The following is an 18,982-nucleotide window of genomic DNA, read 5'->3' as shown; positions in this document are numbered from 1 at the left end:
TCTACCATATGGATAAGAGCCACAATTCCATCAAATGCTGAAGGGAAGTACAAGAGATGCTGCTCATGCAGGTTTAGGGCAGTGTCACTGCTCAAACCTCTCCCAATTCCCACTATCTGCAATCCCCAAATGAGATTTCACTCTCAACTTACTCCTTAGAATGAACCTGTGAACAACTCATGCTTTCCTTCCACCTACAGCTGTCCAGTCTCTTCATCCAGCTCTCAGGAATGGGCTCTGCTCTGGAATTTTTCAACAGATGCAGTTTATAAAAGCTACATTAAGTTAGCATTAAACAGAAGAATCCAACTTTTTTTAAACAACCCCAAAAGAACTGAATTAATGGACAGAATCCCACTGCTTTGACTGTTTTCAGCTTTATTTTTTGGTAGAACAGAATCATAGAATCATGGAAGGGTTTGGGTTGGAAGGGGCCTTAAAGCTCATCTCATTCCGCCCCCTGCCATGGGCAGGGACACCTTCCACTATCCCGGGTTGTTCCAAGCCCCATCCAACCTGACCTTGAACACTTCCAAAGATGGGGCAGCTACGACATAAAATTTAAGAAATAACATCTAACTATTTAAATAAAAAAAGGGGAGAGACTTTTTTCTGCCAACAAAGAGCATCCAAAGAACCTTTCTGACCAGAAATTAGGAAAAATCCCAAATATTTTGGCAGGGAGGTCGGAATGAGATGATCATTAAAGTCCCTTCCAACCCAAACCATTCCGTGATTCCATGATTTTGACATAAACCTGAGTTTTTCACAGAGCTGTACAACCATGGCCAGCCCTGATGTGAACCAAGAGCTACCCCAGTTTGATGGATACATAAATAAGACCCTTGTTAATCACATGCAAAGCCAGATCTAGAACACAAGAATGTGGAGCTCTTGCACAGTGAAAGACACGAGGCATCGAATCCTTCCAAGTTGGAATCTGCAGTTTAAAATCCAATAATGAAATCTCCTGATCTGGGAATCAAGGTGGCATCAGGTGGCAGCCAAAGCATGGGAGAACATGGTTTAAAAAGCACCAATTCCCTCCCCACTAATTCCACACTGGAATAGTGTCCTGGAGGCAGAGTCACCAGTTCCCATTTGCAAAAGGTCTCTCTCACCAATGTAAGTATTATGACATTCGTGTTTCTTCTCCTCAGTCCATCTGTTGCCTTGTGCCAGAGACTGAATGTGAGAAATCACAAGCACTTCCACGGAAATGAAGTGTTGTCATTTACTCAATAAGGTCACTTCCACATTAGAAGGGAAGCAGAGTAAAGAAATATTTGTTGTTGTAGTAGAAGGGAAAGCAAAGGAAACTGCTGGCAAGTAAACAACTTTCTTTCTGTGTCATGTTCTCATCCTTCCTCTCCACCCACCCCCTCATTTTCATGACCAATGTGTCGTGTCAGTACTGAGGGTAACAAACCTCCTCCTGTGACTTACTGCCCTACTAGGAACCAGAATTATTGATTATTCCCAGTATCACCCCTTTCTCTGATGTCACCTCCAGTCCTACAATGTCTGGGATCTTTTCCCTGCTGCAGTCTGATTCTTTTCAAAATTACAGCCTCCCATGTCTGCACAGAAAAGCCCCAATGTGCAAATTCTAATGCTGACATTGAAAGTCAAGTACAAAACCCAAAATTTACTATAAATATTCATGAATTTTCAGGTCTGGGCCCAAAAATCTGTGAGGAATGACACCATTTTTAACTTGCATATGCAGCTGCCTGTAAGAACTCCAGGCACCTATTGATAAAATTATTGTACTTTAAGCCTATTACCCTCAGCTTTTGGAGGCGAGAATTCATCTCAGTGTAAAGGTATATGGAAATGAAAAATGTGCTTTGGAAAATGAGGGATTTAGGAATAAAATGAGGGAAAGAACATTTACCAGCTAACAACTAACCCGCTATAAAAGCTTCTCAAGCACAACATACACCAGAAAATTGCCATTTAGTCACTAGTACACTGGTGACAGTCTGGAAAATGGGCAAGGACATGCTGGTTTTCTAGGAATACATGTGAATCACTCCTATTTTCTTCTTTAAAGTGGCAATTTTTGTCCAATTTACTTTAAGGGATATGTGGGCCTAGCTAGGATAAGCAAGCCATTTATTTCAAATTCTTTTTAAAATTCTTGCATCCCTGTTTAACATGGCAGCAAAATGGGCTATTTCAGAACAGACGTTCCCAGATGTTCCAGGGTGTTAAGTTTTAAAGATGCAAGGAACAGCAGAGCATTTCTGAGCCTTTCCCACATCCCTTGTTTAATGTGCAGGCAGCAGACACAGGAATGTCCAACTCTACTGAGCCATTTGCCACCAGGTTGCAGCAGGAACTTGCCAGAAGACAAGAATCAGCAGTCAATATTCACCTTTTTTTCTTTTTTTTGGAGTCCTGTATAACATGTTTTCTAGCCCTCAGCAAGTTTAAATTTCAAATTTTCTCTTGTAGCCCCTGCCTTTAATGAAAGATTTACAGTAAAAATGCAGGTAAAAAGGCATTAGTTCCACCATGAGGTACATGAGTTAAAGTTCTCACAACTCATTTCATCCTGTCTCAGAAGATGGCTGCATTAAGTCATTACCTACAGATCTGAGAAAAAACTGTTTTTCACCATTTAATGCAATTTTAATTAAAAGCTTAAGTTGTTATATTGTTTCCATTACCAGCAGAAGGTCATGCTGTTGCTTCCAGAGCTGTTGAGGCCATTACTTTCATCTCCATTAAAAACTCATGTGCCACAACAGGCACTGCCAGGACTTCACAGACATGGACTGGGAAACAGGAGAGTCCTTCTAGGAATGCACATGCTACGTTGTTTCCTATGCTTTTGAAGTGCCATGGAAAAAGGCAAATGCTATGAGTTTATAATCTCACATTAGACATTGATGACTACATTCTCATTATCCAAGATCAGGAATGTGCCTGTGGATTGCATTACAGTGAGGTAAAACTCCTTGGCATGGCTGAATTTACCAGCATCCTATTCATAGAATTTGTATTTTTCAGAGTAGCTTGATTCTAATCAATTATAAACAGGACTATCATCCAACTCCTACTGAAGCCAAATCAAACAGGCTTCAGAGGACTCAAAATCAAGTGTTCACTGTCAAACCTTACATTAGCAGAAACCTGGTCATTTCTTAATGTGTAATATGGAAAATATATTGCCCAGTACACAAATCTTTATATAACATAAGAATAAATAAAGGCAAGATGAATGATGGGGCTCCGACCATCCTGCTCTAGTGGAAGGTGTCCCTGCCCATGGCAGGGGGATGGAATGAGATGAATTTTAAGATCACCTCCAACCCAAACCAATCAATGATTCTATGAACTGAGGAGCAGAATGAAGCCTGATTTCCCATGGATCTACGCTGCATGTAAACTGTTCTTACCTCTCCTCTTCTATTCAGACACCACTGTAAATAAAAGCTCTAAATAGCTCTGTCAAATTTGCATGAATTTAATCAACAGGCTCAGCAGTTAATAAGATAGGGACTGACAGCTGCCCAGAGTGATTCCATCATCTTATTGAGGAAAAACAAGCAGGAAGTCCAAAGAGAACTAAAGTTAAAGAATCATTCAGCAGCTTCAAGATAAGGCCCTCGGGTAAATGCTTGATATCCATCATTTTAGGTGAATACATGATCAAGGACACAATTAAAACTGCTTATAGGAAATTAAAGAGTCTTCTGTTGTATAAGCTCGAAAAAGAGCCACTCAAACATGAACAGTATGACTTTCCACTGCAGCCAACTCACTGCAGCTCTTGGCCAAGGGGTAACCTTTGGGTCTTCCCATGGAGCACAAAGGTCTGCCCTCTGCAAGGAATCAAGGCCATGGATTACAAACCCCAGCAAGGAGCATCTTCCACATTTGCACAAAAGGTTTATGACAGTTATTGCATGAGTAGACAGTCAGAACTTCTCATCCAGTTGGAGCAGTGAGTCTCCCTGCTGCTCCCTCCTCCCCTCCCTTGGTATCTTGTCACAGCAATCCCAGATCTCTCCTGACAAGGCTTATTATGTGGAAAAGGAGGTAACGAGGATGACAAAGAAATACTGACTTCAACCTCTAGAGAGTATAAAAGTTGACTTATTAACAGTTAACAACGTAAATTTGCCAGAGTCCAAGTGCAGCCCCAGGAGTTTGGAACTCCACTCCCACTCTACAGGAGCTCGAAGATGAGCTGTTCACCCTGGCTTTGGGGACATACAGTGGGCTTCCATGCAACTGCTCTGTCAGCAAAAACTTGAGGTGAAATGCAATATTTTTGAATTTTTTATACTCTAAACTCAAGTATTGTCTTTATTGCAAAATTAAACCTCCAACCCTAATTGAACTCCCAACTCCAGAAGATCATTACATGATTTATGCAACAAACAAGCTTCAAGAAATTCCTTAATATCCAATAATCTTCTAGCACGGGGGAAAATATGCAACATCAAAACATGTTTTTTTTGAAGCACGCTAATCCTTGGATTTGACTTCTAGAATTAACTCTAAATACTTGATACTCCTAAAACAGCTCGTGTATGGGAGACAGCAGGTCAGGAACGCAATGCCTTGTGTGTGATCTCAGCCTACGTTGCTCAAGTTTAGAAGCAGAGTTCCCCGTTGGAGATAAAATCAACAAGGACATACACAAACAGCTGAAAAATTATATACAGTTGGTAGAGGGAGATTTTTCCTGAAGGATTATCATAGCCTAAATATTTCTTTAAGCCCTACCCTAACGGTAGTTGACCCAATATCGTTGGAGATGATGTAGTTACTTAAAAATAGAATAATCCAGCTATACAACTGATGCAGAATAAGGCACTGTAAAGTCTGGATCCTGAACCAAAAGGATTTCAGAGCTTTTTTCCCTCCCCCTGTATTTCCTCCCTGCCTTCAGCAGCCTGAACAACTGGTGTCAAACATTTCAGGAGAAAAAGACTGTTGCTCGCCACTAACTAGGAGAGCTCCTGCAGTTTACTTTCTTATGGAAAAAGAATGAGTCAAGGAAGTGGGAGACAAAAAAAGGTGCAAGACCATACAAACACATTTTGCCAAGGAAAACAGAGTAGCAAAAATAGTGGTGAGAAGTTCTGGAAGGTTTACATCATACATTTCTGCTAACTATTGTAATGAAATAATTAAGATACCAAAGTTTGCTGCCCATAACAACCAGCTCAACTCACCCCCAGCTCATCCTACCTGAGGCCAACGGGAACACTGCAAACAAGGATCTATTTTACATCCTAATATTGATTCAAAATTAAATCAATATATTATTGAGATGCATTTAAAGTTTGGTTTATTCACGTCCACAGACTGCAGCTCTTTTTGTGCAGCCATGTGCTATTCCATATATTTATTCCAGCCTGGGACACGTCGAGGCTTTGCAGGACCCTGTGCGTGGACTCAGAAGGTTCCTTCAATTAAGCAATTAGTTTTACTGGGCTCAGCAGGAGAACTAATGGAGAGGAGATCGTAGAACAAAGCCTCCTGCACCCATTTTCCATTTAAAAGCTTTACTCCTCACTCTCCAGCAGCAGTTTGTGTCTATCCTTAGATTCATGTGTTGCAAGAATTGTGATTCAGCTTCACTCTCTAAGGATCATATTTCAACAGTTGCCTCATTTGAAATCAGGCTGGCACTGAGACAACTTTGAGGTTTTTGTGTGGCAACAGCGGAAAGGCAAGATAAATATACAGGAAACACAAGAATAGCAGAACTTCTGTCACTTTGCAAAAAAAGAGACTTGTTCAGTCGAGGAAATCATGGTCCAGGCTGCTCTGGGGAGGAACACAGGGTAAATGCCACCTGCAAACCTCAGAGCAACCACGGGCAACTTCTACCACCAACACAGAACCTCCACTGCAGAAAACTGAGCCCAGGGGCTGTGACAAATCAGAATTTTCCTCAGCATTATGAGAAATTACAGGATGAAGCTGCGCAGTCTCTGTACTGGGATGTTTGCAACTTACACTGCCTTTATTATAAAGATTCTTTTGTTCTGCACTTCAACATCTGGTCTAATGTACTTCATTCCGCTGTGCTTTTGGAAAATATGCTGTGGTCACCGAGCATGTTTAATACATTGCTAAAATATGTCACATGCAGAGAGCAGGACTTGCCTCCAGTGCTATCCCACCTAATGGCCAAATCCTTGGAACCTTGCAGGAAGAGTAATTAGTAACATCTCTGGAGCACGGAAAATTCCTATTGCTTTTTTTAACAAATACAAAATAAGCTGATTTTTTCATTTGGCTGTGATAACCATAACTACTCTCTTTTGGGAATTACCACAAAAGGTCAGAACAACTCTACAGCCATAGGCTTGTTAAAAATTAGCTCTGGGAAGCCCCACAGGTCAGATACCTCCTTCTGGACTTCGGAATAATAATGGAATTTCCCGAATTTCCCTTAGCTACCAGCAGAGGATTGCCTGCAAAACAAAAGTTGTAAAGTAGTAAATCAGGGATCTTTAACCACCTTGCTACTAGGAAAAGTTCAGGATACATAAAATGTTCAAACTACATTTGAATTTGTTTTGTTCAATCAGTGTTAAAACTGTAATTAAAACATTCTAGAAACAGTGGGAAAAGAGATAGAAAGCAACACATCCTTCCCGGTATTTTCATTATATGTAACACAAGAATCTCTCTGTATTTATCTCTGTTCTCCTTGACCAGTGAGATCTGTCAATACCTTAAAACCTGTGAACAACCCTGTCTGCAGCTTTCAGCACAACAATAGTCAGTTCCTGAGAACAGGGAAAGTCTCCACTTCCCGGAGTTACCTCCAGTTAAAATAACTTCCACATCTGTGAAAACAGGTCTGAACAATCCTAAATCACTGACCAAACCAGGAGTGAAAAGCACAATTTACAGCCGATGGATTTCACAAGAGCTCCTCATCCTTTGGTGAAAACCCATTTGTGTTTTTTTCTCAACTTGCACAGGTCACATTTTTAAACTTTACTTTACAAAAGAAAAGCCCAGCTAGAGCACAGACACTCAAAATGCTTATGTCAACTTGTACAGGAGCTTCCTAATGCCACAACTTGCACTTTGCAGTGATGTTCATCTGATTTATCCTGTTCTAGCTCCGATACGTGCACAGGGAGAAGGGGCTTTAGCCAAGACTGAAGAATCACTATAGAAAAATTGATGAGTTTTGTTAAATATGTGCAAATCATGATTGCTCCCAGCTTGTCACCACTCCCAACAACTTGGGCATTGCAGCGTGGATCCAGCACCTGGTTTAGTGGAAGGTGTCCCTGCCCATGGCAGGGGGTGCAATGAGATGAGCCTGAAGGTCCCTTCCAACCCAAACCATTCCATGATTCTACTTGTCAGTGTCTGACTGTGCTCCCACAGTTATCTGGGTCTCTGAGGTAAAAGAGAAGATTTGTGCACTTCTCAGGCTGACACTCATGTTATAAATTCATTTCCTGAGGCAGCACTATTCTGTGCAGACAGGCTGGTGAAATTATTCCCAAGTATTTGACAAGTCTCTGCATGAAGGACGAACAAACGTTTCCAGCTACCACTTACTGCAAACACAAGACTGCCACCACTGCCTGTTAAGAGTATCCAGCAGAATACTCCGTTTCTTTCCCATGTAGAAACTTAAATTTTATGCTAGAAGTGGTGGACTAAGGAAAACACAGTCACTGAGAGCTTTCAGGTCCAAGCCTACTACAAACCCATTCACTGTTCAACTATAGGAAGTTAAATTACTGACATTTCTCCAAATCAGGATTAAAACCATTCACTGGATTAATACAAATTGTCTCTAATCCAACTAAGCACAACAAATACTGCACTTTTCATGAGATTTCTCATTTTTCTTCTGTTTCAGCTACAGCCTTTTTAACTGAGACACTTCCAGCTCCAGGACTTTGCCAGGAGAGGAATGATGACCTTGGGCAGCTCACTACTTCTGAGGAGAAATCCTGGCCTGCCCAGCTGTCTGAAAACAGACTTACTAAAAAATATTACTACAAGAATCAAGCATCCTGTCCATCCTATATTTTCATGACAATTTTATGTGCTCCAGGTTATAAAGTAAGCAAGCCCTGCTAAATTAAGAACTGTGTTTGCTACGAGAACAAGGAATCTGTAAGTGAACAAGGGTGGCTCCAGGCTGGCAAATAATCCTCAGTTGTACTCCAGACTGAAAAGACACAACTCCCAGACACATCATCAAATATCAGGGAGAATTCAGCACAATCTTTGCTGCTGGTGAACCAGAAAGCAGAGTATCAGTGAGTATTTGTTCCACACCCACTTCTCCCAGCTACCACTGAGGCAGCCTGTAAATTAAACTGAACACGAAGCAGGTATTCTATAAGAGAAAAACAGATCAGAGGAAAACCTAATTAATTTTCACAGCGTACCATGACTAATCTTAGCATATATGGTACTGGAATAGCAATCACTGAGTACAAATGAAAACAGTGTTGAACCCTGGCCTATTTTTAATCAGATGAAAGCCACAAACCCCGCCATGCTTCTGCTTAGTGCTGCGTTTTCTTCTACCCTGATGGTTTTTACAGCTGGAGAAATGGCTACTTAGAGCATTACTCTGCTGTAAAAAATTACTACTCCTTACACTGCTGGGATTACAGTCACAGAAAAGGAGGTCTAGTGGGGGTAAGTTCACATTTTCTTGGGACATTTAACCCTTTCTAATCTGTGTAAGATCCTCTGAGTGAAAATGTACTTTGAAATTCTTTGTCACCGTTTATATTAAACTGTATTTGCCAAGTTATGCAGGAAGCCCACGGCAGAGAAGAAAACAGAGCTCAGAAGGCAAATTCCAAATTAAAAAAATTTAGATGGTGCATGACAATATCTTTAATGATATTTGAAGGCAACACACAATGGTAGTATTTCCCCTGCATTAATTGTGCCCTACCGAGCTATTTTTTCAATACCACAGAGCTCACAAAAGCTCTTCTGCACAAAGAGCAGCTCCCAGTTCAAAGACCTCCCTCACTTAACAGTGCTTTCTTATGCATTAAACGAAAATACTGTTAGTCACATTTTAACCTGGTCATTTTCATATTTGCAATCAGAGCCTGGAGTGTGGAAATGGAATCATTAACTCCGATTTGATAAGCCCAGTTTTTAGCCAGGTCAGATGCAATACAGCATTACAAAAATCAGATTTATTTTGTAACAACATTCAGGGTGCTGAGAAAGGTGCAAGTTCTTTCTCCTGTCTTCCACTCCTCTTCCCTCCATTTCTCACTTACATCCTTAGGAACCAAGAGAAAGGTGTAATTCTGTTTAAATGCCTTCTCCCCGATAAAGCAACATTCACCATGTGCTTAATCCAAGAAATAACCTGCTAATACAAGGATGAGAGATGTAATGTCCAAGCTACTCACTCTTGGAGAATATTTGATGAGAGTTAAGCTGGTCTTTCAACTCATAAGGAATTTTCTTGCTTATTTCCCAATGGAAAAATAAGGATATTTGTCTCTCACTGACCATTTCTCACTGACCCACTCCCACTTATTACAAACCCTTCTGTGACTTTCTTTGGTCAACCCAACCCAGAAGTAAAGTAGCAGAATCCCAGTCTCCAATTCCAATTAAAATAAAGCTGATCACCACCAAGAGATCCGAGCTGGTTCCCCCACTGGAAGCACACACACGGATAAGGACACACCTTTGGAGTGTTTCCCCGAAGGCCTCTTGGGTAATGACTCCTCCATGGAATGTGTTGACGTGTGGAGTACGTTTTCCAAGCTGTTACTGACACTGTTGATGGGGGTCTCGGACCTTGGAGTGACCTGGAAAGAAAAAAAATACAAAACTCCATTAAAATAAACTGAGGGAATACACAAACATCACACCTTCCTCTGGAGTGAGAGAACCACTTGGAAGGCAACTGGGAGAAGTTTCCTTCTTTTAAAACCGAGGGTGTTACTACTGATATTCCCCAAGTAACAGTTCAGGGAAGTTGTTTTAGTCAGCAGCTATTCACAAGTCAAGATTATCTTGGCTAATCTATAAAGCTACTTACAGTATAATTCTTTTTTAAACAATAGTCACACAGCAGTCAATTGGAGAGATATTGCAAGACCTTTCACCTCTCGACACCACAGTTTTTAACTTTTCAACAAGAAAACTCAGGGAAAAGGGCTCTTGGAAAATCTCAGTTTTATGTTATGTCACTGTGCTGGTTTTGGCTGGGATAGAGTTAATTTTCTACACAGTAGCTGGTGTGGGGCTGTTCTGGATTTGTGCTGGAAACTGGTGATAATTCAGGGATGTTTCAGTTACTGCTGAGTAGGGTTTACACTGAGTCGAGGCCTTTTTGAGTCCTCAGCCCACCCCATCAGTGAGGAGGCTGGGGGGCACAAAGATTTGGGATGGGACACAGCCAGACAGCTGCCCACAGCTGATCCAAGGGATACTCCAGACCATGTGGAATCATGCTCAGTGTATAAAGCTGCGGAAAGAAGGAGGAAGTTGGGGTCATTCAGTGATGCTGTTTGTCTTCCCAAGTCACCGTGATGGAGCCCTGCTGTCCCGGGGATGGATCCCTGCCTGCCCACGGGAAGTGGGGCATCAATTCCTTGGTCAGTTTTGCTTGCATGTGTGGCTTTTGCTTTACCCATAAACTGTCTTTATTTTAACCCACGAGTTTTCTCACTTTTCCTTTTCCGTCTCTCTCCCCATCCCAAGCAGGGGGAGCGAGGGCTCAGCTGCTGGCTGGGGTCACACCACAACAATCACCTCCACACAGCTGCAGGCTCAAGGCATTTCCAAATATTCCCACACAGATTACAATGAAAAATTCCAGTTTAGAAAAACACGCTTTTCTTGTCTTTGCCATTAAAAAGCCTGTTATCATGATCACATTTCAATGAAAAATTGTACACTACAAATGCCCAAGCAGAAAGTTGCAGCATCGAAACAGATTTCATGGCCAAATATGTACCTTCTAAACTGTATTTAGAGTGAGAAAACTTATTTTCACCACGCTTAAATCTACAGAAACAAACAAAAGTCATTAGAAAGGGCAAAATTGGACACTGCCCATTTCAGCTGCCTGGCACAGAGCATTCCCAGTTATACAGCAACACAAAAACATCTATTACTTGTAACATAACATTCACCTGTCTCTAAGTAAGGCCGTTCCTCTCATTTTCTAGGTAATGAGAAGCAGAAGTGGATGAACACTTACATTTGCAGTATTGAACACAAGGGTTTAAGTACCTTGAAGAGGAAAGGGTGCTTTAAAGAGGGAGTTCAGACTAACAGAAGCACTCCTAGTAACTCATCATAGTAACTACATTACTTGAAATTCAATTGTCATACTCTGAATCAACCTGAAATCCCGGAATGGAGAGCTGTAATTAGAATTTGACGTGGATTTCAGCCTTGCACAAATCACAGGAGAAAATGTGCACCTCAAAATAACAGAATCAGTTATCCTTCAGTCATGGCAACTAAATACCAGCAACCTCAGGTCCCTGTGAGGGAAGAGGCTCCCTCAGACCCTGTGCACTTGACACAGTGCCATGAGTTAGGACAATTTATGCTGAAAACAATACTTTGCACACCCTACCATTACATGTTGCCATCAGTCAGCACACACAATGTAAGTCAGAAATAGCACATCCCCACTCCATACAATTACCTATTGTAAGCTCCATTTTAAGACTGACATTTATAGATTTATATGCAGTTTTAAGCAGTAGCACCAGGGAAAGACTCTGTATAGCCGACACCTATAAAAAGCTTCTATGTGTAAAGGAATCACACCAGAAAGGCAGAGGGACGTCAGAAAATAGAGGGTTACAGGTACCTGCTTTTCTTTTCAGCACTTATGACCAAAAAATAAAGTTTATTTTATAGATAAATACATAAATATATAAATATAATTATATACTGTTTCTTCAGCACAGCTTCCCACCACTAACAAAACTTAACATCAAGCTTTCACTTAGACCAGCCATTACACTTCAAGCTCAGGGGGAGGGTGGGGAAGAGTTTAAATTTCCTTGCCAAAGTCAGTCTTTACCAAAGCTTATCTCACAGTTTCTCTCCTGGAGCTCATTAAACTCTCACTCCAGCCCAGTGCTGCTGAGAGGAAGTTCCAGAGGGCTGAGCACCATCCTCCTGGCAAAGGGAGAGCGCAGAGGAGAGAGCTGGGAAATGAGATTCATGCAGGACTATGTTATCCTGAACAACCAGGCTTCAAATATTCAGAACAATCAGAAATATAAACACTTACAGCATTTGAAACTGAGTAAGAACAGCCACAGAGCTCCAGAAAATCTCTGAACAAGCAGTTTGTTACAATTTATTGCCTCTTATCTCGTATTCCCTCCTCTCCACTCTCCTTACAACAAGCATCGCGTGCAGTTTATAATTTGCATTTTGTTTACACATAACCTCCATTTTTTTCCCCCATAAAGATTTAATTTTTACATACTTGGTAAAGATTAATTTAGCCCATATGTCTTGTCTGACTGAGCTCATACTATCTGATTCCGTCGCACATCAAAGCAGTTCCAAATTGGCCTAGAAAAATCACAAAGCTCTGATTAGTTCCAAATGGAGCACTTTGTTAGGGAGCTGAATGGTGTTATAACCACTGAATCCGACTGCTTCAAGCTTCCATTCCAAATTTTAAATAATTTTTTCCACTGACTTAAACATACCAATACTGCAAAGGTTTGGATTTGTTTAGGGAAAGTAAAATAATGAGAAACGGTTTGCAAGTCAAAGTTTTAGTTCCAAAATAGTAACAGCATTTTTTTATTCCTCTTTCTTTTTTTTTTTTTTTTTTTTTTTTTTAGATTTGAGGCCAAGCCAAACAGAGGAACAATAACCCGTCAGCTTGGAACTGCAGGAGATATTGTCCTGGGAGGGTTGGGAGAAACACTGGGAAAAGCTTCACAGGAGATGCCCAGGAAGGACCTGTTCAAACTCAGTGTCAGGTAAATTCTGGGAGGAATATTCCCTGTATACGTATGAACACTCCTACATTCCCTACTCTGGGCTCAGCACAAACAACTAAAAGGAGTCACTGGATTATGAATAAAGAACAAGGCATTCCAGGGAGATGAAGATTTGAAGTATTAAGCAAATTGCTTTAGACCTTTTAGGATCAGGAGCATCTCAGGGAAAGCCAAGATGCCATTAAGGAATAAACACGTGCTGCTCAAGAACTGTTAAAGGCTTGTTTGGTGAAGCAGTAACAGTCCACAGTAAAGGGGGATAAGTTGGCATCAAGGAACCAGGAATGTTCAGGCCATACATCATAACAAACCACAGGAGTGACATGTTATAAATGCTGAAAAAAAAACATGAATCATTCAAGGTTTAAGAGGAAACAGCATCAGACATTTAAAGAGCAGACTTTGGATTTTACAACTGAAATTGAGAACATCAGCAGAAACAGTCCAAGGAAACCAACCAAATATAGCAGCAAGTCCAGAGTTAAATATTCTACACTGCCTAATCTTACCCTCAGCACAGCATTTTCCAGAGGGCCAGGGAGAAGGATGCACCTATCCATAGTTTCATTGCATTATTCATAAATTACTTTAATATCAGAGTGGCCTGCAGGCTTTTCAATCACTCTGAAAGCTGCAACAATCAACTGGGTGCAGAAGAGACTCTTAAAACTATTTTTACTGCATTCCAGTGTTACATCTTTGCTTGGAGCAGCCTGGTCTAGTGGAAGGTGTCCCTGCCCGTGGCAGGGGCTGGAACAAGATGAGCTTTAAGGTCTTTTCCAACCTGGATGATTCTGTGATTCTTTAATCTGCTCCCACCACAGCAAAGCATCTGGCTCACAGATGGACTTCTGGTTTTCCAGATCCAAACCCTGCCCATCTCTTCCATTTCAAGTTAAAGCAGTGGCCATAACTGAGAAGAACAAAGAAAATGGATCACTCAACGAATGAGGCTCAGCCTGAATCATCCTGTGCCTCATTCTCCACAGTAAGGATGGATCAGAACTGGTATCAGTTACTATCAGTGGATGCTTCCCAACATGGATTAGACAGAAGGAACAAAAATGCTGCCCTCACACCCTCCACCCCCAGGAGTCACCAGGGAAAGAAACAATTGCCTCAACTCAGGGGTTGAAGACAAACATGTCAAGGGAACAGAAGTCATTGCTAGAATTTTGCTATTATCATATTTTTCCCATTTTCATCAGCCATCCAACAACATCCTTATTTCCAACACAGCAGTGATTTCCTTCCCAGCATCAGAGAGGTCCTACAGGCTCAGACCTCCTTGGGACAGCAAAAGCAGCTCTAGAAAACTCTCCAAACCCCTTGATCCATCAAAGGGCACACAAGGAAAAAAAGCCAGTTCCTTCCACAGGTGGTGCTTCTCTGTCAGGCCTGAAGTGTCTCTGCGACTACACAAGACAGTGGAAGACACCATGGAAAAGGGTAAATCTGGGAAGTTGGATTCAGTAACTCTTAGCTTTGCTCCCAAGGGACAATGCCCAACATTTAATACTGCAAAATCTTTCATAAGAATAACAGGACTGATAGGAGTCAAACTTAATGTGGTAAGAGTTTGACCAAAACAGCAATTATCTGTTCCTTTTAAAAACAACTAAACAGAGCACAGAAAATACATGGTTTAATAGCAAAGTATTTGCTGACTTAGTTTGAAGTGGAGCCAATACTAAAAAATCAACATAGCCACTACCCAAAGCACCATGTATACATGGAACAATGATATAGGATCCCAGAGAACAGAATATGGATTTCTATGCCTGACTAGGTATGAAATTTAGGCAGGAAAAGTGAACAAAACGTAAGAGCAATGAGTCAGTTAAGTGAGATCCTGGGGCTGCAGCTCCAAGTGACACAAACATATTCTCCCATTCAGGGAAACTTTTCCACGGGACATTCAGTTTTCAACACTGGCCAATGATATTCTAGGAAAGTCTCACAGATAAATGCTGCTGTCCATACTGGCTTTGGAATTCTCCATTAAAAAAAAGGTTTTCATAGCCATAAATTGACCTTCAGGAGCAGGTAACACGTACAAATGCACTCAGAAACTGAGCACTCCATCTGGGAGGGGGGGAACACAACTTCTCTCCTGCCAGATTCATATTAGTGAGCATTAACAGCAGCTTATTTTGAGGTTAACACCAAGGTCTTTAACACCGTGCAATCCTGATGGCAAAAATGCTCCAGCACAAGCCTGATGGGAAGGACAGAGCCCATCCATGCTCAGGCTGATAAGCTGCTGTTTCCCAGCACAGGGACAGAACTCAGGTTTTATATAATTTGGGAAAATTGCATTGCTGACACTCAGCTGTCAGTCTATTGATGCATGACAAGGCTAAATCTGAGCCAGAGACAGAGCAATCAGTGCAAGGACCCAGAACTCAAAACCCACTGAGACAACACCAGGAGGAGCAGAACTGAGCAAACATCTTCCTCTTGGTAGTAACAAGACATTAGTCTGCCCAGCTGCTTGAGAAATCATAGCCTCAGGCACCAGTTCTGCATTTATGACATATACAAATACCTGACTGTTCTCCCACTACAAGAAGAAAATTACAACCTACTCCTGTGGAAGGTTCAGGCTCTTCCACAAGGACGTTTAGGAAGTGCTCACAAACACACCCAACTTTCCACACATCCAGTAAAGTCCTCAACACTTAAATTTACACACATTTAGTTGCTTTGTTGGACTGGGGCATGGATGCAACTGAAAATGTTTGGTTTGTGCTAGAAATTCAAGCAGTTCCAACAACCAGGGTCTACCAAATAGATGTAAGCACCAGGTGCATCCATGTTTGAACAGCTACCAAATACATCTATTCTCAGGAAGTTGGTAAGAAGGGATCCATCTTGGAACACAAAGGGTGAAGAGAGTTCCCATTTCCAAGGGAAAATGGGTAACAGATCAAATGGTTTTGTCCTGTGAGACTCTGGAATGAAATGAGCCATGTGGTACTTAAACGCTGCGGGACAATCACACACCTGCTCCAAGGCTCCTTAGAAATTCTGGAGAACAGATGGACCAAAATTAGTCTGGGTTGTATTTTATAAACTAATTTCCACTGAAAATCCTTTGCTTAAAGAATTGTGAACATTGTTAATACAAGGAACATAAATCTACCATAGAGTAACTGGACTCATCAAATCTGAGTTTTACAAACCAATCATGAAAACCACCTCAAAATCAAAACAGAGACCTGCTAATAACCAGACCTTGGAACAAACACTGCTGCTCTCTATCCCAGCACTGATGGACAAGTGTGTCCCTGTTCCTTTACCTGATACCACCAAAAGTTAAAAGCACAGGCACCACAAGGGAAGATTTCCTTACACTTCCCAAGAGAATTCCAAGTGTAGCACAGTCCTATCTGCTATACAAGCCTTTAGCCCTTACTGACATCTGCCTTTAAAATGTTAATATTATGTTGACTTCAGAGCTACCATGTTCATTTTGCCAGCATTGGGGTGGAAAGTTGTCCCCATGGGGCTGGAATATATATTTGGGAGGTAAATGGAGAGTCAAAGAAGCGATTTGAAAACCTGCTGAACGATCCCAGGAGCCTTCCCCTGGTTAAAGGGTTCATTGCCACCCTGGGCTCTTCTGCAACAATCCATAAAGATATTATCTGATGAGTCACAAATCCACTGAATTGTATTTTTCCCTCCTTCCCCTCCCCAACATCCACTTAAGTAATGGCTTGAGTGTAATAAAACTACTTGAATCATAAAATCACAGAGTCATTAAGGTTGGAAAGGACCTCTAAGGTCATCGAGTCCAACCAGCACCAGTTTAGTGACAGTTCATCACTAAATCATGTCCCCAAGTGCCACACCCACACATTTTTTGAGCACTTCCAGGGATGGTGATTCCGCCACTTCCCTGAGCAGCCCCTTCCAATGCCTGAGCACCCTTTCAATGAAGAAATCTTTTCTAATATCCAAGCTGAACCTCCCCTAGCACAGCTGGAGGCCGTTTCCTCTTGTCCTGTCCCTTGTTCACTGGGAGCAGAGCCCGATCCCCACCTAGCTCCACCCTCCTGTCAGGGAGTTGCAGAGAGAGGGAAGGTCCCCCCTGAGCCTCCTTTTCTCCAGGCTGAGCCCCCCCAGCTCTCTCAGCCGCTCCTGGTGCTCCAGACCCTTCCCCAGCTCCATTCCCTTCTCTGGACATGCTCCAGAATCTCAATGTCCTTTTTTCTTCCACTTATGGTGAAAAAAAGAAGACACTGGTAAAGGATTCATAATACACATGAAAAGTGTTCACTTCCACTGTCTATCACCATGACTTGGCAGCTCTTTAATTAAAATTAAGATCTTACTCTTAAGTAACTGATCTGCTTATTTCTGGATCACTTCATCTATTTACAAAAACCCTGAAATCTTATATTGGCCTGAACACCTGTTAAAAGGTGTATTCCTCCCAGTGCTGATTGTTGGATAATCATACCAATGGGAGTGATGGAAAAATTCTGCTTTGAGCAAGGAATTTGGACGTTTGCTTGTTACAAAACCCATGCAAAGAAATACAGATCTGGACCATATCAACATGTCTTTGCTCGATTTAATACCCATTTCAAATCTCAATGGACAACAACTTCAACTTGCTCCAGTTCTTTTGCCAAAGAGTCAAGTCAAATTCTAGTTTAAGTGTGACAATGGTTCTCATTTCAAAAGACAAATTAGATCCAGCACTTCTGTAATAAGATTCTGTGGATTCAGAGAAATCTTATCTATATTCTTGGGACACTCTTTGCTTTTTTGAAGGATAAAAAGCACTCCAGAGCAAGCAGTAAAATGGACACGGGAGTGTTTGAATATATAAGATACAGAAGAATCCCAGCTCTGCCCTGCCAGAAAGGGGCAGTGCTGTATCCACCATCCAGCCTGAAGTTGACAGGATCTCAGCTTTAGCCACACAAACATTTAAAAAAAACACTAAACCAAATGGTTAAACACTCCCAAACAAGGCTGCTGTTCAGCACCTTTGAAGTCAGACACTGGAATGCCTGTGAGGTGTGGTGAACTCCTGCTGGCTCTGCTTCTCCAGCACAAGGGTCATGCACGGATTCAATTAAAACAGTTCAGAGTCTGGGACAGTTCAAAACATCCAGCACCTTAAAACAGGCACTTTTATTCCACAAGAGATGAGGCCTTCAGTGTTGCTTCAGTGACAACTAGCAGTTAGGAGGCAATTAGCAGAAAAAAGAGTAAATTTAAAAAGCAAAGTAGAATGTGCTCTTAAAATAAAAACTTCATTCAGCCAAAAAGGGAAAACAGTTCATGGAAAAAACATCATCACTATTAGCTCAACACAGATTTTTTTGGCTGCTCTGTCCCTGATGTTTGGATGTACAGTATATTTCCCAAGCAAAGACATTTAGGTTTCTAAACTCAAAGTTCATCACATAACATATGATTAAGCAAAGTGAATTTCGTGGTAATTAATACTGTTACTACTATGAGACCATTGTCTTCCAAGTATTCCTTCATATGTTAAAGCTCATTACTGAAAATATTGCGGGTTTGAGACTGAACTCTTTTAAACAAGAACTTCAGTAAGAAAAGAGCCAGAACTGCAAGCCTCACATTTCTCAACTTGAATACCAAGAGACCTGTGCAATTCACGTTGCCTCGAGTGCTCAGAATTCTAAAAGGACATGCAAAGGCCACGCAGGGATTGGCACATGTCACCAGCTGGAAGCTACAAGACCTGCCCCTACAGCTCCTGAGGTTGGTTTCATGTGGTTTTGAAAGTGAGATCACTCCAAGATAGCAACTCCTCATATCAGTGAGTAAACACCTCTAATCCCAGCCAGCAACAGCTATGATAATCTGCTAAAGCCAGGAAATACCCTCAATGGGTTAAGAGGCTAAAAATTAAGTTTGTCTTGATTTATTCTATCCCTACAAAGCTCACATAAAAGCCATAAAGGCAGCTGACACAGATCACTTAATATGAGATTGCTTTCTCT

The 18,982-nt window shown here is 41.5% G+C and overlaps 1 protein-coding gene across 1 annotated transcript in view; it reads right to left on the bottom strand.

Annotated features, from left to right (window-relative positions):
- The window catches only part of ZCCHC14 (zinc finger CCHC-type containing 14), a 53,225-nt gene that overhangs the window by 28,530 nt on the left and 5,713 nt on the right, over positions 1–18,982 (bottom strand). Inside the window, exon 2 of the mRNA XM_027685239.1 lies at positions 9,683–9,806. Within this exon, the coding sequence (XP_027541040.1) occupies positions 9,683–9,806 (124 nt within the window). The remainder of the gene's footprint in view (positions 1–9,682; positions 9,807–18,982) is intronic.

This window comes from Neopelma chrysocephalum, unplaced genomic scaffold, assembly GCF_003984885.1.
Source record: "Neopelma chrysocephalum unplaced genomic scaffold, ASM398488v2 Primary Assembly neopelma1_68, whole genome shotgun sequence".
Classification (NCBI taxonomy): Eukaryota; Metazoa; Chordata; class Aves; order Passeriformes; family Pipridae; genus Neopelma; species Neopelma chrysocephalum.
Note: the sequence above shows the minus strand (reverse complement) of the source record. Positions and strands in the feature narration are given on the sequence as shown.